The sequence below is a fragment of the Cheilinus undulatus genome, linkage group 18 (assembly GCF_018320785.1).
Source record: "Cheilinus undulatus linkage group 18, ASM1832078v1, whole genome shotgun sequence".
Taxonomy (NCBI): Eukaryota; Metazoa; Chordata; class Actinopteri; order Labriformes; family Labridae; genus Cheilinus; species Cheilinus undulatus.
The window spans coordinates 8,537,786-8,559,110 of record NC_054882.1 but is presented as its reverse complement, the minus strand read 5'-3'; the positions used below and the strand labels follow the sequence as shown (position 1 = coordinate 8,559,110).

The window sequence follows — 21,325 nt, the reverse complement described above, 5'->3', positions numbered from 1 at the left end:
GAAGCCAGAGAACCTGGAGAGAACCCATGCATGCACAGGGGACAACACGCAAACTCTGCATTGACAGGGAAGCGAACCAGGGACCTTCTTACTGTGAGGCAACAGCACTAACCCCTGCGCTACCGTGCATGTCTTATGTTGAAAATAATTCATTAAAACAACCGTGATGAATAAAGGGGGAGTTGGTTAAAAAAAGTCAAACTTTTAAGACAGCACAACAAAAAAAAAATCCACAAAAATTGTATAATTTCCTAAACTGACCAAAAAAGGCAGTTTTATTTACAATTTAATCTAAAATTCAGAGATTATCTGCTATTAGACTTTTAATAGTTTAAATAGCCTTACTTTTCAGATGTTTTTCAGGAAGCTGTGCTTTTTGCTTCTCAGTACAGTCAAATAAAATTTACAAGTCATCAGGGCTTTTAGATTCTCTTGCCACTTCATAAACAGGAAACTGTTCATCATCGCAAAAATCTGATCAGCCAAATATATAAGGCAGCAGTCACTGCATTAGACAGGGTTCATACAGGTGCCTGAATTCTTGGGGGAAAATTGAATATTGCGTTTTAAAATGCTTGAAATTGTATTTACGGTGCATTTAGAAAGTATTCAGACCCCATTCAATTTTATCATGTTGAAACCTGATGCTACAGTTAAAAAAAAAAACATTTTTATTATCATTATACTACACTCAATATCCCATGATGGCAAAGTAAAAACAGAATTTTAGAAATTTTTGCAGATTTATTAAAAATAAAAAAACCTGAAACATCACATTGCCTTAAGTATTCAGACGCTTTGCAATAGTACTTGAAATTTAGTTCAGGGTCTCTCATTTCTCTTGATTGTTGCTGTTTTTACACATTGATTGGAGTCTACCTGTGGTACATTAAATTGACTGGATATAATTTGTCATGACAGGGTACTGAATGTATATTAATGGGAATAAAAATGTGGACAGGTGCAGTATCAGGCTGCAACATAAAAACATTTTTAAAAAGTGAAAGGGTGTCTGAGTACTTCCTTATGATGGCCTCCCAAGAATAAAAATAGCTAACTGACCGAATAGTTGTCTTATTGGATGGAAAAATAAAATTTTGAGTCTTTCACATAAATAATAATCTAATAAGTGGTAAAATAATGTTAGAGAGAACAGCTTTCATCTTCAGAAGAATATTAGGCAGTTATCAAGTAAACCTGAGGTATTAGTCATAACATTCACATTTTTGAAAATGGTCCTATGTGTTTGGGATTGCTTTTAATTTAGACTTAGAAATGTTTCCTTGATTTGCCATTCATATAGAATCCTTTCATAAAACTTATGTTTTCATGTGGCAAGAAAGTTAATATATATTATTTTAAAATATGTACGCATTTGTATGAATACAGAATAAACCACAGCTTAAGGCAGTAGAAAAGCTTTAAAATGCAGGTTAAAAAGCTTGCAGATAATTTTGAATGTTTGTTGTACCCTCTCCTACTAGATTAGCTTTAGATCTATTAAAAACATTAAAATCATTTATAAATATTACCGTTCTGATGCTAGTGATGCTGGCTAACATTAGCTTGTCCTTCCATGGGAGTGGCCTGGGTGACAGTTCGACTGGAAAAAGCGCAGCAACGGCTGCTGAGGGACTGTTTGGTGGGTTAGCAGACAGAGTAAACAAAGGGTCAGAGTCAAGGTTACGATGCATTCAAATTCATTTTTCAGTGTCAATAAAAGGTGTTATGAACTACATTTGTGTTAGTAGTTAAAGAAATTTAAAACTCAAAAACTACTTTTGTTATACAGTGAAATAAACATTACTCTGGAGTGAACTATCAATTTGACCAAGTTAGACTGTATAATTCTAAAGTAAACAGATGAGACTCCCAGACAATTGAATTTCCCTTTGGGGATAAATAAAGTTCTTGTATTGTATTGTAAGTTCAGTCTTAAAATGTTATTTTTCTTTGAGGAGAAGACAATATCACTTTAATTCTCTGAAAAATGTCCCATCATCCCAACATTAGATATGAAGGATTAACAAAGAAAGTTAAAAAAAAAAGTCCAGTCTAGACAGCAAATTCATGTTTGGTCACTTTTTAATGCATGATTCTACAGACATTAGATCCTGCACCAAAGTGTTTGAGCACTGCATAAAAAAAAAAAAAAAAAACATACAATGTCAGAAAAATTGTATGATATTTACAATAGATGCATCACTATTACCACTTATACATTATGTACATATTAGTCTCTGGTTTACTATGACAGTAGTTACAGAATGAAACCCCTACGCACACAATACACTTCAGCTCTACAGGGAATTACAGTGCTTATAAAAATAACTGAACTACATTCACTCAACACAAGGTTAGGATACACACAAAGAAGGAAAAATACTCGTATGAGACACGCTGCACCGCTGGACGTGTCCCATTCACACGCCATGGAAAATGTAACCATTAAAGGAAAATTAAAGGTGCAGGGATAAAAAGGTTTTCTTGTTGTTTCTGTACAAAATAATCAGATATGTGGAGATGTTTTTAAAGAGGAAGCAGCACCGATGGTGGTGAGGAGATAAGATTGCTGAAACAAGCTGCCTTCGGAGATTCAGACAGAAGGATTGAGCAACTTTTAGTAATGTTACAGCTATGAGTACGAACCTCATTATTGTTGCGTAAAAACTGGCATTACACTGATCCCAAAGGCAAAATATTAGAGGCAAAAACAGCACCATTGCTTTTTGAATGATCAAGTAAAGACTAAGAGAAACAGCTTCTGTGATTGTTGTTTTACCTCCAGGCTTTGCTTGATTTTAGTTTTAAAAATCAGAGTATGGTGGCTGTTGAAGGACATTTGAGTTGAAGGCGTCAAAAGATTCATAGCGACCGACTGCTCAGTCTTTTCAGTGAAAAAGCACTCGGAATGTCTATTCACCAACACGTAAACCACTGTTGTCGTTTCAGGGGTGAATTTCACACACTAAGGGAGAAACGTGGTTTTAAAAACCGCATTAGTAGACACAAGCTAGACGCAAAGAATTCTGGGAGCATGCAGCAGTGGGGAGGCGAAAGTGTGGCCACTTTAAAGCAGCCTTTCTCCCACCATTTATAGAAGTCACCCACAGAACAGCAGTTTACACATTAGAAATATTAGGGCTATCAAACAAATTCAAACAGAAATGAATCTCAGAATTTCTCTAGTAAATCATGGTTAATCTCCTATTTTGTCACATTGTGAAATTCCACTATTTTGTATTTAAAACTTATGGTTTCATTTTGGGTTTTTATACTGTCTTTAACTAAAGGTGATTGACTTCCAGTGTCTTTTAAGAAAATAGGAAGCTTTGTGTTAGATCAAAGAATACGACATGAACTTCACCATGTACCTGCTTTGTACAGTGTCTTTGAGTTTTATGAAAAGCGCTTTATAAATAAAATGTATTATTATTATTAAAAAGAAACTTATAATGGATTGAAAAAGGAAATAAGTGACAGTAAAAAGATAAATGTTGACTTTTGACTTGTCAACTGCGCCATCTGTGATGTTTTTAACAGTAATGAGACAATGAGGAGCATCACTGAGGCTGCAGGGAGATGCTGCAGTGTCGAAAAGGGAACTTAAAGGGACAATAAAGCAATTTACAGCAATAATCATGGACCTCAAATATTCCTGATTGTTGCATTATTGCCGACAGCCCTAATGAATACACATCAAGTGCATTAAAAAAAAAAAAAAAAATCCTGCATCGGAAAATAAAAAGCAAACAAGCAACATGGGCAGGCGGAGCGTTATGGTCGGTCTCTTCATGACTTGGATGCCTTCAGTTGGGCCGTACCATAAAACATGCTCTGATGTGACTCAGTTTGGCGTTACTTACAGCTCCTGTATGAAGGCTAATAACCTACTAGCTAAATCTGATGCAAATTTATGCACAAATTAGTATACTTCTAATTTCAATTGGAGTTGGGGGAATAAAGGATTTCTTGGGCCCCTTTAAAAATTTAAAAAATATTGTGATTGTGCATCAAGATGAGAATAGAGCTTGTTTTGATGAGTGAAGTGAGTCAAAATCTCTAAGTTGTATTGTCTGTACTCTTAACACTGACATGAGAAGGGCTGCTGAGGCTTGAGAGGAGCAGAAGGCTGCTGTTTAACCCCCTGAGGAAAACAAGCACTCCTTCTGACAGCAGAGAGGTGAGCCTGACATGTCCTTAAACAGCCACCGTACTCTGTATTTAGCATCAAGTACAAAACCTGGAGTGACGAGGTGTTAGCCGGTGTGCTGTCAGCCTGTGTTGAAAGGATGCACTTTAAAGACTAAAAACCTCCAGAAGATTTCAACAGCAGAGCTTAGAAGAACCTGGCGTAGATAAGAAGCATCCACTGAAACTGGAGCAGCATTCAAGAGTATATTTAAAAATCTTTGCACCCCTGATTTCAGAGATTTCAATAAAAAAAAAATAACAGCACCTTAAGGTTAGGACCCAGCTTCCTAAAACTAAAAATAAACATCCGAGTTCCTTCATTTTCCTGTTTTGCTATTTTCCCCAAGCAGAGAGCAGTGAAAATCTCACAGTGGTGTTTTCAGATGTTAGAGAGCGCTCTTCTACTTTATCTCTGGTTCTCTGAACAGGCAGCTTAATAGACAGTTTGTGGTGCTATTGTTCGGCATATTGATACAAAAAGAGAATTATTAAAATCTAAAGAGTTAAACTGAGCTAAAGCAAAACATCAGGTTGTAAAAAAGCAAACAAAAGTCTAGAGTTAGATGTAACCTATGGCTACGAAGAAGAATCGAAGAGGTCGTCTGAGGCCTACCCATAGTGTCTTGGTGTTCCATATTACATCTGGATTATTTACACTATATATAAAAATAAAAACAATCCATTTGGCAACCTGTTTGATGACTTAAACTATTCCAGTATTCATAATTTTGGTCTTTGATATACACATATATATTTATAGCTATAAAACTCTGCTGTTCAAGATCATCCATGTTGAGTGACGGGGGCGATTCAAGTTAGCATGCCGTGATGCTGCCGCTCACTTTTAGTTACAGCTGTTTGTAGGTTATTTTTCTGCAGAAACCAACCAGTTTCTTTTGTTATTCTACATATAAAATAAAACAAATAAAATAAAAGAATTAAACAAGCAGTTTAAAATAAAAAAAGGTTTGAATTCACTAGCTGACCTGCACTCTCTGCTGCGTGTGCTTTACCACAGGTGGTCTGCCTCAGTGCAGAGACGTGAAAATTAACCTGAAAATGTTCACAAATAAAAATATAGAGTCTGAGTGACATCTGGAGACTGCTGTCAAGTGTGAGAGAGATCAGCAGCTTTCCCTGAAAACAAACATGTACAGTGCCTCGATCTTTGTGGTCTTAAAGGCATTATAATGAGGGGTTTATGTTCTTTTATGATAGAGAAGCAGGTGTTAAAGTCTAGTTTGGTGTTTGGGGAATCTGCGGAGTTGTTTTATGCCTCTGCTGCTTTCCTCCTGGAACCCTTTATTTTGGCCCCGGCTCCTCGTCCCTTCCTGGGGCCCCTGGGAGCACGGCCACGGATGGTGGTGGTAGTGATGGCGGTGGTTGGGTTCATTTCAGAGTTGACACATGCTTCCAGCTCATCGTGCTCCTGACAGCAGAGCTGGCCAGTTGGAGGCCAGGGACGCAGCGCCCCCTCCTGGTGAGCCTTGCAGAAGGAGTTGGGGCAGAGCTGACAGAAGGCCTCGGAGTTTTTCCCACAGACATCACAGTGATGCCAAGGGCAGTCCCAGCGGCCTGATGGGAGGACAGACGATGAGAGATGCAAATATCAGGATAAAGATGATCAGAAGTCAAGCTACCGAGGACTGAAATTAAACTAAAACCATAGTTTAACTATGAAATACAGCTCTGAAACCCTGAACTGTAATGCCTTGAGAAAAAAACTCAAAGAAACTAAATGAACATGCACAAAAAAATAATAATTTTCAGACAAGAACAGAAAGTTAAGACATTTTCCATTCTTTCTAAGTTTTCCCCTTCCTGCTACTGCTGCAGTCAGCATGTCACTATCATTTCTTACCAAAGGGTCTCTTGGTGAGATTCAGGCAGGACAGGTGATATGCTTTGGTGCAGGCCTTCTTGCAGCAGAGCACTAGCTGTCCTCCGTCCCCGCAGCGGAAGCACTCATCATCAGACTTTTTCCCCTCAGATTTCCTCTTTTTATACTTTCTCTTCAGCCTCTTCCCTTTTGGCTCAGCTGTTTGGCCGTTTGAGTTCTGCAAGAAGAGACAGCAGGTTGGGATAAAATCAAAAAATGCAACGTGGATTTCAAACAGTGATCAGCGCTCTGAAACTATGGCACAACTCTGCGACAATGCTTTTCTTTCAAAATAACTGAGAAACTTAAAAAATATATTCTCGAATATATTCTCCACTCTAAATCTCTCAAGATGATTGCCCAGTAGTGTAACATGCACATACATTTTGGTTCAGTTTGTATGCTTTTTTATTTCTACTGAGGACTTGAATACTACTAATACTCCAGGTTTTAACACCTTTTCGGGTTTCTTTCCTCATTTAAAAAAATAAAATACAGAAAAATAGACAGGATACTGCAGCTTACAATAAAAAAGTCATAAAAATATGCATAAAAAAAGTAATCGAGTCTTCCATTAGAGAGCTGAGACAGAAGCTAATATATTTGAATTTACTGAGCTAACACCTGGTTTGAATGCTATTTGAGCAGGTGAACTTAAATGGCACACCTGGGACAGTTTAATGTGGATGTGGATTTGATAGTATAAAGGTGTTGTCTTTGTTCAACAGTGCAGTTGTAGCGATGGCCGGTGATTGTGTGGTGCACTTTCAAATGCATTAATAAGTTGGGCATATTGTCAGTGAATAATGCTCAGTCCTCACTGGATAAAGCAACTTGAGTCTTGTCCACTACTGAAAGTAATAAGGCAAACTGTTGTATTCAAAAACAGAAGATCTTGATAGTAGCAGGGTCTTCAAGCTCTTTCTTAGTTTGTTTTGGTTGTTGCGATAGTCTAAGCCTGCTGTGTGTGGTGCACTCCTGCTTTCTGGCCTGTTTGAAACTCAAATTCAAAGAAAATATGTTCATAAATATTCCTATCAATACGTGCACACATATCAAAGCCTTACACCGAAATGATTCAGTGCAGAGACATGTACCCTTTAAGGTCTTTGCACATTGAGTCTGTTTATTTCATCAGGAGATACAGCACATTAAAAAAGAAATACGATCTTATGTGGTGTCAAACATGCTTGCACACCAAGTATAAAAATGTCATATTTCATTACTTGTTCTTGTTGAACAAGTTTGATTTGAATGGAAGTGAAAATGCATGCCAGTTAAATTGGTAACCACCTATGCAGAGCAGCAGCTGCAGCCCTCTTTCTTTCTCTCTTCCTCACACTGAAACTTCATTTCAAACACTGCACTTTGCCCTTGTATTACATGGTTACCAACCATAGGAACATTACAGATAAAAGCCAAAATCTGTAGTCATGGCCACATAATAAAGAGACTCAATTAACATTTTTTTTGCTCTCTCTCCAACTTGGCACAGCACTGTAATGCATAAGCTCATGCAAATAATGGAAATGTGTAGCATGCTCTGTCAGGACTGGACAGACCTAGTGCTTTCTTTATTGTGTTTTTAAATAGGGAAAGAGTCACAAATGTATATTCAATGCTCTTTGTTCTTCATGTTGTGAGACAATATGCCTCACACTGTGAATATGTAATGAATAGGAAAAAAATGCAAAGACTGTGTGCAAAGTTTGAGTGCATACTACTTTCCATTGGATTATTGATTGGAGAAAACCCATCTGAGAATCACAGACTGGGTCTGTAAAGACCTTTATACCCCTATTGCACAAAACGTTTAAGCTACAACAGCAATGCTGCACGTAAAAGCAGCAACTAGTGAAAACATGCACATGATGTGCAACAACTGAATAAGTTAATTTTAACAGCCAGTTTCCATGTAAAGGAATACCATAATTAGTTTGCACTAGTAGAATTTGTTCTAACCCATCTGACTCTTAACTTTTCCAAATGTGCAATAATAATGATAATTAAACAATTTTCCAAAATAGTACTAATGACAACAGATTTTTTAAAACTAATTATTCAGGTAACTCCTGCTCACCTTTGGCCGATCACCAAGGAAACCGCTGCAGTTTGGAGCTCCACAGCGACAGACCGTCTTCTCATTCCCGAGGCAGTCAAGGTTGTAGTTAAAGGTCAGCTCAGTACCTACGATAAAAATCATTTGGAAAATTAACAGGAAAACTAAGCATCAAATACTTATCATGTTACAGTAAATAAAGTCAAAATTATTCACATACATGCGAGAGGAACCTGCGGACAGTTTAAGCATCTCACCTGCTGGGATGTCACAGACGGCAAATAGTCCAACCCGAGTGTCCCCGTTCACAGTCCACTTCTGCGTCTCACAGTTCGGCTGACAGCTGTGGTTCATGAAGCGAGAGTAGTTCCCCTTTGGACCGGCATCAATGATTCGATCCTTAAAGAGGTTTTTAAAAGCTGTGTAAGTAATCTGCTGTGTAAATAATCTTAAGCCTTGAATAACTTGCCAATCATATTCCAGTATTCCAACAGAACATATGCGTACTTTTATTTTTTTCATCCATTCTTTATTTTGACAGTGAGAACCCACTTTTAAATTTAAGAGACAGATTTTGTCTCCACTTGTAGTATTGACTACTGTAATGTTACAGTCACCTGTGATGTAACATTCCCAATGCAATACCAGTCTGTTTCTCTCGCTCCCAATGGAAATGGCACTGCTGCCCAGAAAGCAGCACCCTGATACACTGAGGAGCAAACAAAACTTTAAAGTTTCTTGTTCAGTACTGACCTTGTCGATGGTGAGCATGTAGAAATCAGTGATGTTGTTTTCATGGGCGTATTTGATCCTCGCCCTGCACTCCTCCTCATCTATCAGCTCACCGATGTACTCGTTGACAAACTCGCCCTGAATGGAAAAATTTTTTTACATCAGACCCAAGACAAAAGATGTACCTGTAGGAAAAATGTCTGAATTTTGGTTTGACACCTTTAGAATAAATGATATCAGGATAAGGTAAGATCAATAACAGATTGATACCAATAAATATGGGGAAGGTCTGTCAGATGCTTTTTATCCACTTTTTCCTACTAACATTTTAATCTACATGAATAATCCTCAAATATATTTTAGTATTATTTGTAATATTGAACTCAGATTTTTTTAAACCTCTCTTCTCACCTTCTTGATGTCCCTGAGAGCCACCAGACCCCAGCCTTTGCCAGGCGTCTTGATGATCTTGGTCTCTGGGTAGAGACGTTTAGTGAAGTCCTGGTTACAGCAGCGCTCCCCGCTGGGACACACCTCAGGGTGACACTCGTACTGCAGCATGCGGTTCAGACACTCGGACTCGAACCCACATGGCCTCTCGACTGACGGTTTACAGTTACATTTGGGGATCTCAGAGATGTCAGCGGTGTAAACTTGAACTCTACCGACTGGTTTATTGACCTATGGTATGAGAAAAATTTAACATCATATGTAAAAGGAGACTTTAATATTGATGTGTACTTTCAAAAAACACACAAGAATAAAGATTTCGCACCTTGATAAATTTGTACGGGGGTGGTTTTCTGCTGTTCTCTTGTGCTTCCTTGGCCTCTCGTTTCATTTTTATCTCCTTGAATCGAGCTTCAGCCTCCAGCAAAGCTGAGGAAACATGCATTACATTTTATTGGTGGGAACAATTTAAACATAAAACCGATTTAATAATTACAAAGCAATTTTAAGTGGTTGGTAGTAAGTATGGGAGGAATCATTTGTGTTATTTTATAGACTTCTGTGGTTTAAAAAGTTTCCCTTTCTGGCCTTAGAATGTGAATGCTACAAGCAAAGAAGGAAGATGGCTTGTGAGTAGTCAAGTGTCCATTTCTGTGGGATTGTTTGGATGTTTACCATTCTTGAAGACTTTGCCGATCCCAGTCCGCTGGTGCTTGCTGCCTCGGTCTCCCTCCATGTATGGAAACACTCGGCCCTGATGGGTCCAGAAGTAATCCTTGGAGCCGAAGAAGAAAACTGGAAACTCCCCAATCTCGTGTCGAAGGTGCTGGATGTTAGTTGGGATGTTTCTAGGGTGGTGGATCTCTGCAGGCCACCATCTAGGAAGAGAAAAAAGGGCTTGAGGTCATAATAACGAGAAAAATATTTAAGGTAAGCGTCTTCCTTCTTCTGTCTATCTTAACGCTTTATGCTTTCTGACCTGTAAGTTCCCAGTTTGACCCAGATGATGTCTCTGTATCTGGGCTTCTTTCCTGCCCGACAGTCGTTGCAGAACCAGCTCCCATCAGGCATTGCAATGTTTAGACAGTCTGGGTGAAAAGCTGCAGGACAAGACTCACAGCACAGCAGCTGGCCCCCTATAAAAAAAAAACACCAAAAAAATTCAGACCAACCTTTCAAGTCATTACATATGGGTGTGGAGCACTTTATAGTAATTACAGCTGAGTCATCATGTACAGGAGTGATAAAACAAGCTCAATAAAACACTAATGTTCAGTCCAACTGGCAGCTTAAATAACCACCAGGTGTCTGCTCATTCGTTCACCCACACACAGTCCTCTGTTTTCTGTGGATGCAGGAGGCAGAGTTTCTAATGGATTTTAAAGTGATGGCAAAACCCATTTAGTTTGTTTTGTTCAGCATCACATCTGATAAATTATGAAACAATTTCTATCTGATATTAAAGCATATTCAATAAAAAAGCTGTTATTTACACAGAAAATCGAAGCTCAGAAAATGCACTAGCACATTTCCACCAATTCTCAGGAGCAGCACTACGTGTAATTAACAGCCCCACAAACTCCAAGCACAAGTTTTCAGATTAAGCTTGCCTACTGTGAAAAGTTTTTCACAAAATGACCTCTTTAGAGAGCTACTGCATCATATTAAAGCAATGTCATATAGGTGTTTGAGAACCTCTGGAAAAAGAATTAAAAAAAATAAAAGCGCTTCATGAAGGAAAACAAAATTAATGGGGACCAGATAAAAATAGATATTAAAACAGCATAGTTTTATTTCAGGAGTGCCACTATTGTGTTTGCTGGCATTGGATTCAGTACTGGATCTTGGGCAGGAAGATACAACTTCTGTTTCAGCTGTGGTTGTAGTCCACCTATTCTCACATGGTTAACTGCAATGGATGTGTGTAATTTTACACTTATAGGAGGACCTAAGCATTGGCATTTTAAAAAATGACAGTGAAAACTACAGCGCTTCCAAAACTTTGAAGTCTAAAAGTCATTTTTAAAAGCATCTACTGTGAGCTGAAACTGTGCCATGTAAATATGGTCTTCAGTTGGAAGTCTTAATTCACTGGCAGCTGATGTCAAAGGTGGTAGCTCCTTGTATTAGAAATGATGAATGGAAGTTTAAAACTTGCAGCTAAAGTCCTTTTTCCTCCACAAAGACCCCCAAAACTATAGTGGGGGCTAGACTAGACTGTTCAAGTCCACCATAAACGCATCTATATGGTCTTGAGAAACTGGTATAAGAATTGGCAAACCTTTGGAGCAGACGAAGCACCAGCTGACGTTGACGTGACTGTGGTGGCTGTAGCCCTTCTTGGCGTTGAAATGGTTGGTGCAGATAAAGGCAGAGTTTGAGATCATCTCACTGCCTGCAGCCACACACAGATCACCAACGTGATATGCAACAGGACAGCGAAGGCAACGCATCAACCTCCCTACAGTGTGCAGAGAAAGAGAGCGACAGTTTAGATAGATTTACAACACTTAGAAAAATGCGAGTGCAAAACGACTGCTCAAATATGTGATTTGGAAAAGGGGAACATTTGTCATAGGCACACTCAGATGCATGATGAATGGTTGCAGAAGTACAGCCATCTGTCATACGTTTGATCTCCAATTCTAAATCTTATGTTTTTCAGTTTAAAGTTTAGAGAGAAGGACCTTGATTTGCTGTAATTCTTCAGAGTAAAGACGAGCAGTGCATTTCTGAAACTTTTGCTCTATACTAAACACTATCAGATTCATCTCTGTTTCAAAGGTAGAGCAGCTGAAATCTGAAACCCCTTAAATGTGATACTTTTCCCACTTATGGGGATGATGAGGAGTTTACTTTACAGTTGACTCAAAGTTGTTGCAACACAGCTTTGAAACCCCTAAAAACTTTCCCATGAGTTGGACTAAAGTTTAGCAAACCTAAAATGTATACAACATCAATATTCTGACCAAAAACTTCAGCAGCTGTTGAATGAGCTAAAGTATTAAGACTTACCTTTGGTGGACTTGTGCTTGGTGCGGCAGCCATAGTGACAGCTCAGGCAGACGTGAAGCGGACAGCGGAAGCCCTTGTTGTCAAACACAGTGAGGGGGTTGAGGCGGATGCACGCCTCATGGTAGAACTTGCCGCAAAGAGGGACGTGGCAGCGACGTACTGTGCCGTCTGATTGTTTACAACTGAAACATGAATGAACCCCTGAGAGAAGAAATAACAGGAGGGGAAAGGAGCAGTTATTCAAACATGTTGGTGATGTTACTTTCATCAAGCTTTCCGAGCAAATCTAGAATCATCTTTTGCTCTCTCTCACCACTAACTATCCATACATTGCAATACATTGAAATAATATACAAATTACAGCTTTATACTGTAAAATCTGGATTATGCATCTAACTGGAATATAAGACAGTCTTTTTGGGGGGTTTCCCAGAAGGGAAAGAAGATTCAAACTGTCTTACTGTGTGATATTTTCCACTGCATTCAGCAAAGTCTATAATGTTCAGTGTCTGTGCAGTTGTGAAGCCCTTCTAGTACCCAACGTTTCCCTATGAAGTTTGCAGTGCTCATACCCAACAGCCAAAAGGAGTTATTTCCATCAAACCAGCACATAACAAAGTTTATTTATCAAACAGTATATCACTGTTTTCTTTAAATGCAGGATTATGGCCTAGTAAGAAAAAAAGATGTAAAGAAACAAGGACTGCCAGCCTGGTTTTTGCTGTATGAATTCAGGCATGTTTTAAGCGGTGAAGCAGCCGCATCATACACAATGAATTGGAGGGGATTTTAATCACGTCTGGTTGCTGATAAAAGGTGATAGGTGTTAGTGATGGCTGCACCTGTGCTCATGACAGCTTATGTCTCAACACTTTATACTCTTATACTGATTGTAAAGCTATAGGGCACAAATCTATAATAAAAGTGGGCCTCATGTATTGGATTTTAAGGTAATTATCACTGCATATATAAACCAAAACAAAGCTAATTTAGCTTGCAGATTTAAGGTGCTATTGTCTTTATTATTGTTCAAACATTCGTAGATTGGTCAAAAACAAAAGGACATTTAAAGATTATTAGCTTTGAATAGATGGACCTCCAAGTGAGTGCTTTAAGGTTATTTTCTTTCCCAATCCATAATTTTAAGATGTACGCCAAGGTGTCTTGTACAACATTAATATACTGACCCAACACGATGCATATATGTATTTTCTACCTGTGCTGCACTCGTGACACTGCAGCTTGTCTTCAGGTAAGAAAGAAACACCAAGACAGTGGAGGTGAAACATCCCGTTACACTGGCCTTCACAGGGCACCAAGTCCTCACCAGCCTGCTCACAAGTCTTTAAGGAAAAAATAAAAAAGGATTGCAGAGAAGTAATGATTATAATCAGAGTATCATTAAAGTAAGTATAAGTGGAAATGCTAAAATTTACAATAAAGACAGCCAAGTATTCAAAGAGAAATGCATACCTGGCAAACAAATTCCTTCTTTCGTTCCCCCTTTTTTGTGCCGTCTAAGCTGTCACTTGGAGAATCAGGCCGTTCACTCCCAGAACCCTAAAAAATGTATTCAATGAGTGAGAACATAGAGGCAATTCAAAACAAAAAAGATCTCATTCATGTACAACAGAAGAAGTCTGTGTTGATGGAAACTGGCTTAAGGGTTCTGCAGTTAAAAGATAAGAAGATTTAAACTATTTTTAAAAGGTCATGATTTTTAAAAGGTCATGATTAAACCTCTTTTCAAATATTGCTATACACAACCATAGGATTACTAAATAGGCTCCTATAGGGCTACTTTTTTCCTCACCTCAGGGTCATGATACAGGGAAGACCGTCTCTTCTTTGCTTTAGTGGGCAGGACCTGGTTCTCTCCATCCTGCTTCCTTTTCCTCCTCCGCTTTGGTTTCTCAGCATCTTGGTCACCTAGGATTACAAAGTGTTCTGAATATGAGTGTAAAGAAATGTAGATTCATAACACATGACAGGGCCAAAATGATAAGATTTTTACAAAAATGAAGAACTCTTGTGATGTCCCAATCACCAGAGATTGTTTACCAGTGAGGAGAGCTTTGGACTTCCTCCCTTGCTTCTTGGTTTCTTGTGCGTCTGCATCAGTTTTCTTCCTTCTTCTTCGTCTTTTCACTGCTCCATCTAAAGCTGAGGCCTGAGAAAGGTTGTGCATGTCAAATATAATTAATCATATCAAACTATTAACTCAATATAAATTTTAAAATGAATACATATTCTAAGCTTATTTCAGCAAAATCTTGCTGCATAGTAAGGTATTACGAAATATTTACACAGGATGTTCCTTCTCTACAACATTACAATAGACTTTAGTCTAAAATGACATTGCACTGGTTTCAAAATCTCACCTGTTTTTCAGCATCTTTGATTGTTTTACGTCTCCTTTTAGGCTGCTGACCCTGGTCTCCTGTATTGTCTATTAGTGGCCTTTTAATGCCTTTCTTGCGCTCCCTTTTCACTGAAAAAGACAAAAATACACTGGTTGAACAACTTGATGTATTTCTGTCTTTAATTTAGGCCCTGCTGTTGCTGGTTAAAATAGTGAATGTGCCGACATAATTTTAATGCAGCTTTAAGAAGCACTTTTGGCTCATGTTAAAGATTTATGCCACCATTTTGCCAACACCTAAGTGGGCTACTTATGTATGAAAACAGCATTAAATTGATAAACTCAGCCAATGAGAAAACAAGTCTGCTGATATCAGTTATCTCTGTGTTTCAGACTACTGCACAAATCAGCTGACTCACCTAAGGATCCAGTCGTCTGCTCATCTGGGGTCTTTCTCCTTCGCCTTTTCTTTACTTTGTCACCTATGAAACAAAAAAACTTGTCTTAAATTAATTTAAAAAGCTTCTTGTGTGCATAACACAATTTTTGCTTCATGACAATTTATGAGAACTTAAGTAGCTCTACAAACTAGCTCTTCGAGAGTAAGCCTTTTCAGTACTTTTAGAAGTCAATTTTTATTTTTTCTGCTTCAACCAGATTAGTCCACATGCATGTTAAAATTTGTTTTTCCCAGTGATAATTGGAGCAAATGGGGTTGTGGTGTACTAGAACAACACCAAATCGCAACACAGTTAACAAACACCATTCCACATAAATTCTCTGCATGTTTTAGCTTCAGTGCTATCAAAGAAAAACAGCTTACTTTGTTTTCTCGTTCTCACATGAAAAGCCTGCCCTCTTTCTAAAACTAGGAGGAGAAACACTAAAACATACTGGTCACATTAAGGGACACAATAACTCCTCCGCTTCACTGTTTTACAAGCCACATATGGTGATTTAAAGCAGGAAATTCTACTGGTCTGATAAAAACATACCAGCTGCAGCTAAATTTAACCATCTATTGACTGGGGGCTAGTGTTGATCTGGTGCCCGAGTTTCAACTTTCAACCAACCTGGAACTGAAACAAGAAGTGAGACTGGATCTGAAATATTGTCTGTCGAAGAAACCAGCTTTGGTTTCCTTTTCTTCACGAGATCACATGTGCTGTCCGTTATGGATTTCTTCCTTCCTCTCACAGTCTTTGTAGGGGACTTGGGCTGCCTGGGTCTTCTCTTCTTCTTCAGAGGTATCACTGGTTCAGACTGAATATCTGGCGTAGAAGAGGTGGAATCCTGTGGGGGGGGGAAGCAATTGTTAAATAAAACCATATGATGGTCAAGGATTTCTCAGGCTGCCAATACTACCATAGTCCCCAATCAGTACCTGTGAGGCTGTCTGCTGATGAAGCATCATTTGTGGAAAAATTTTGTTCAATTTCCTTGCTGAGATGACACCATTTAGATGGCCCTGGCCCCTTCTCTTCCATACTCCTGTTTTGAGTTTTCTTCTGGGTGCTTGTGTCTTTTTCCCTGTTGTTGAAGTGCTATCTTGGGACTGAGTTGCAGCTGCGGGATCGTCAGAAGGGCCTGTAAGCAGGGAGGGGAGATCTGGGCTAAGCCTGGACTCAGCTTCCTGGTCCATCTTTTCAGTCAGAGCAGTCTTTAACTTCTCCAGGATATGGGGGTTCAGATGAGGCCCGTCTTCATTGTAGAGAAATGCAAAATTTGCCAAGCGCTCTTCCAGTGACATGCTAAGGGCCTCTTTGGCCTGAATGACACCCATGTTCCACTGAGCCTTGAGTTTACGGGGCACAGAGGGCACCGTCTGACAACACAGGGAAAGAAAAGATTATTTGACATGCACCAATGGGACAAGAATATTTAAAACAGGATTAGCAGCAAGATTGGCAGCATAGACAATTCTCTTTGCAACCTACTAATCATCATGTCATAAAAGAGCTGTACTAGGATCTACCATGACCAGAGTATGCACAGCAGTGGCTGATCCACATTGAGATAAAGAGAAACGGAGGACTGCTAATCACAAACAAAGCAGTAAATGTATAAATAAGACACAAACTTCAGATTGTTCACAGCAGTTGCACTTAAAAAAAAAAAAACAGAAACACATTAACACTTCTGCACAAACATGCAGGAAGGCATAGAATTTAGGTCCCTTCTGCTGCATGCTGTGACTCTTTGCTTAGCCCTCCATCATAGACTGCACCAGTAACTGTTCTATTCACCACCACAGCGCTTTAATATGCACTGTTAAAATTTGTGTCTGTTTATGATGGGTAGAGAGCAGAAGAGAGAGAAAGAATTGCCACCTGAGCACTAGAAGTGACTCTTTAAATCCTGACAAACTTTTGACAGTGACCTTCAACCCCTGGCACAAACACTTATGATAATTCTGAGGAAATAATTTGAGTATACATTATCTATAGGAAAGTAATCTTTATTTGCCTTCATTACTATAAACAGTATATCTAATGTGTTAGTGACCGCTCTTTAATGTTTAGGTTTGAAGTAAAAAAACAACTAAGTTACAGTTTCAGTGCTGATGTGGTCATTTTATTTGTTGCAGAGGTACTGAAACGAGTATTAATAAGGTTTAATTTTTTCTTCACTCATAAAATTCAAATTCTGGTATCGTGACGACTCTAATTCCTTACATATTTCCCACAACCTAAGAATGAGTTAATCCCTTTACACAAATCAGTGCATGTATTTTTGGCATGAACAAAGACAAAATGACTTTATGTGATACTTAACTGAAATCAGCAGCAAAGACAACTGTGCTTACAATATTCAAAGGAATAACTGTTTAAACCTGTCAAGCTCTCTGAGCAACATGTTTCTAAAAGACAGCACATCTACTGGCCAATATACATACACATCAATCACGAGCAACAATTAATTTACCTTTTTGTGGACTACACGGGAGGCTGGTTGTTTTCTGCCTTGGCTGAGCTCCTGATATTGTTCCTCTCCAGAGAAGGACACCAGGTTCTTCTCAAAGATGTAGCCTCTCTCTGGGGCATCTCCAAAATACTGTACATGGTAGAGGAGGCCCAATCTGCTGTTGGTCACTAAAAACAACAAACAAAATGTTACATTAAGTAACTGTTTATAAGGCTGAGCAATATACTGAGCTTTATGATGTAGACTTCCAAATAAGATGAAGTATGAAAAAAAAGGTGTACAGCCATGTACAGGAACCTTTTTATATCACTTTTTATGTACATTATCTAAAAACAGATAACAAGTACTGCCATTAAACTTACAAAATAACATGGGATTTTTTGTCCATATCGCCTGGCCTTAATAGTTCAAGACAGACTATAGACCATAGATCATAGACTAAAAAAAAAATCTTCCTTTCACATCAGTTAGTACATTCTCATTACTGTGTTGACCTTTCTGTTTCTGTTTGAAGTGATTGTTGACTTCAGGGTCTGTGGTTATCATGCAGGGCCACCAGGGATATCCCGACACCTTTGTCCAAACCAAATCACCAGTGGAAAAACGAACATGCAGAGGTGGCTCTACAGTAACCTCCCCTGCCAAGCCTGGTATGAGATCATGCTGTAGAAGAGAAACAAGAAACAGATTATCAACTAACAGAAATTGAAAGTCAGAGAAGTTTTCCATTTCATACAGACCTATTCAGGCAAATAAGCAAAACTTCAAGTTTACACCTGCAACATGTAAGAAACTGTGGCAGGTGCTCTACAAGTGAACTTCAGCTTGTCACACAATTTTGTAATTTTTGCATTTCTGTTGCCTTCAAGAGTCGTTGCTTTTCTCATATGCATTAAGAACAAATAGCACTTTTCTTTTCATACAATCTGCACACAACACAGTGCTTCATTATGTGTTAGTTTATCTTTTCACCAATAAAAGACATTTTGCATATTTTAACTAAATTCCAAACTGGATCATTCCAAGTTTCTTAAAAGTAGAAGTGCAAGAAAAACCTTTTCAGCTTCTATGGCTCCATCTTCAGCATTTGTGTGGTCAAGCGGGTTCACAAGGATGTCAGAGGGACAATTGTTAGGCTGAGGTTTTGGTTTTTGTGGTCTTCCCCTTCTTTTCTTAACTTCTTGACTCTCCTCTGGTCCAGATATAGTTCCCTCTGTGGTTGATGCAAAACTGGTCCCATTGGCATTGCTTGGCTCAAACAAGGGCTGCTTGACCACCTGGGGTATCGTCACCTCTAATTCAACTTCAGTGTGAGGGGTGCAGTTGTGCTGATGTGTTCCATTTGTAGCAGGGGCCTCGGCACCTTTGAGCATTGGTGTCTCTGGAGCACACAGGGTAGGCAGCGTGTCTTGGTCTCCATTGAGCACCCTGGAGGTGAGGTCTTTGAGCCTCTCATGGTTGTGGTTGTTATGACTATGGCCAGCCATCTTCTGAAGGACACCGTCTTGTACTGTTGCAGCAAGCTGTGCAGCAGCTTTGTCCAACAGTAGAGTGGGGTCACTGCTCATGTCCCCTCCACCTTTCCGTACACTAAGGCACTCCGGCGGCTGCTTCATGCTGATCGGATTGGCTGGTTCAGGCATTGAAGGTAGGGAGCTACCTATGCTGTCCATCCCATCTAAGCCCCTCCAGATTCACTGAGCTACAGGACAGAGAACACAGAAACTTATCACTTCACGAGTTCCACAAAAAAATCTCACATCTATATGCATACCACAACATTCAGTACTTAGAGATCCATAGTTTTCCTATTGGTTGCCTACTAGGATATAAATCCAGTGAGCTTAACGTTAGAAATGTTACAAAATGGCACTCAGTCGCTCCAGCGGAGCATGAACGGAGAGATGGAGGCCACGGAGAAGACTGCACCTGTCACGGAATGTTCCAGACGCGGAGTTTAGGATATGTTTTTAATAAGAAAGACGATCGACGTTAAATAGGCGAATGCATCAGTAACGTTGCGTCCGCAGAGCCAACGAAATCAAATGTCCCGATGGAATCCAAACGCATACATTTATCACAGCTAATATTAAAGAGGTCAAGTCAGAGCCATTCTCGACTAAATCCTTGCATATGGACAAAAAACACAGGGCGGGTGGAAAACCCCATACTGCGACAAATTTAAGATGCCAATCTCCTTGAAATTACTAGCTAGCAGCTAGCTACAATCTGAGGAAAAATGGTTATGGGATAAGGCAGGAGGCAGGCTGCAAGCTCCACCGCATGCAGCGACTGCCCAATGAGTGGGTGGCTAGCTGAGCCGCGTAACCACCGCATCACCGGCAAGAAAAGCCGCGGAAATGGAAGACGCTTACAAGTCGAAATAATGTTAACGCTGAGGAGGGCTTTTAATGCATGGATTAAAATGTCTCCCACTTCGATGAAAGCGCGTTACAATGTGTTTCAAATTACAACAAGCATTATTTCGCTGGCATGTAACGAAGCCCCGGCTTGACGCTCTTATTGCTGTTTCTGATATTATTATTAGCCGCAACATTTTAGTTACTTACGCGTTGTACGTATCCTTCTATTCCAACGTTAACCGCGGACTACAGCCAGCGGTTACACTACCATGTCATGCAAGAAATGGGCTCCGACTACAACCTGAAGCGGAAGCCACGATGTGGGAATTCATGGATACAGCCAAGGATAAGCGGACAAGCATTTTCCCTCATACACCGTACAACAGCATCCCTGTCATTGCTACAGTCAGCCATTACGCCGCATTCCAGCAAATAGACAAAGCCGCCAGTACAACGCTGAACGCAGCCTATCTTACTAGCTACGCAGTTCGACGACAGCTGATTAATGTTTAAATGAACGCAATCGTGAGTGCAGGTTTGCGATAGTTTGGCTGAACTGTTCTGCTATAGTTTCATTGATACATCTAATTTACAGGCGCCATGACAGCTCGTTTCAAAAATGCTAACGGCTTTAGCCAAAGCTAACCAACGTACCATTGAAACCAAGGCATACTTAACGCTAGCACGGCAAGCTAACATGCTAGCTAGCAGGTCCCATTTTGCTAAAATGGATGGTCGGCTTGCACAAGTGAACTTTCAAGAGCTATTGTATGCATGTATTCGCAGAGTTGACAATAACATGAAAGGCGGTTTCTGTGTAGTTACCTGTTAAACCTCCTCTCAGCTGTTAAAGGGAGAAAATGTCCATATTCATCCCGTTAAACGAATGATTTCGTACGAGTCGAATCAAAAGCTTGCGGGAAACTCAAACTCTCCGGCCGACCAGCGCGAAAAATACTCACTTCCGATTGGTCGAGAGCAGAACGAGGCTCCAACCGGTCCTTTCAAAAACCCCAACCGTAGGAAGTAGCTGACCCCGGTGCCTCCCGTCTGTTTTGACAACCGTACACGACTTTATGAGATTATTTTTTATCGTTATGACTCAGTTGGACATAATATTTGTGTATTTATTCTTCTTTATTCGTTAACGATGCCGTGTTAAAGGGTGGTGTCTACTTCAACATCCAACCTTTCTATACATTCTATTCTAACGTATAATCCTCAAACATTCTGACGTAACTACGTTTAGTTCCAGTAAGGGGCATTTTGGTCCTCAAAATAAGTACCGTCCTGAGAATAAGATAACATTTTATACTGAGTGTGCTATGTCGTAATTTAAACTTTTT

The 21,325-nt window shown here is 39.5% G+C and overlaps 1 protein-coding gene across 1 annotated transcript; it reads right to left on the bottom strand.

Moving 5' to 3' along the window:
• Nucleotides 1–2,123: 2,123 nt before the first annotated feature.
• On the bottom strand, nt 2,124–20,911 carry nsd2 (nuclear receptor binding SET domain protein 2). Its single transcript, XM_041812694.1, has 23 exons — nt 20,805–20,911; nt 18,672–19,318; nt 18,111–18,279; nt 17,617–17,783; nt 16,076–16,516; nt 15,765–15,984; nt 15,111–15,173; nt 14,711–14,820; nt 14,391–14,499; nt 14,143–14,258; nt 13,803–13,889; nt 13,546–13,672; nt 12,330–12,530; nt 11,596–11,775; nt 10,294–10,450; nt 9,990–10,192; nt 9,640–9,743; nt 9,276–9,545; nt 8,886–9,002; nt 8,390–8,531; nt 8,154–8,260; nt 6,056–6,251; nt 2,124–5,769 (listed from the first exon to the last, which is right to left on the bottom strand). Exons 2-23 carry the CDS (start codon nt 19,287–19,289, stop codon nt 5,465–5,467), a joined length of 4,209 nt encoding a protein of 1,402 aa, XP_041668628.1. The 5' UTR covers nt 19,290–19,318; nt 20,805–20,911; the 3' UTR covers nt 2,124–5,464.
• Between the last annotated feature and the right edge of the window lie 414 nt (nt 20,912–21,325).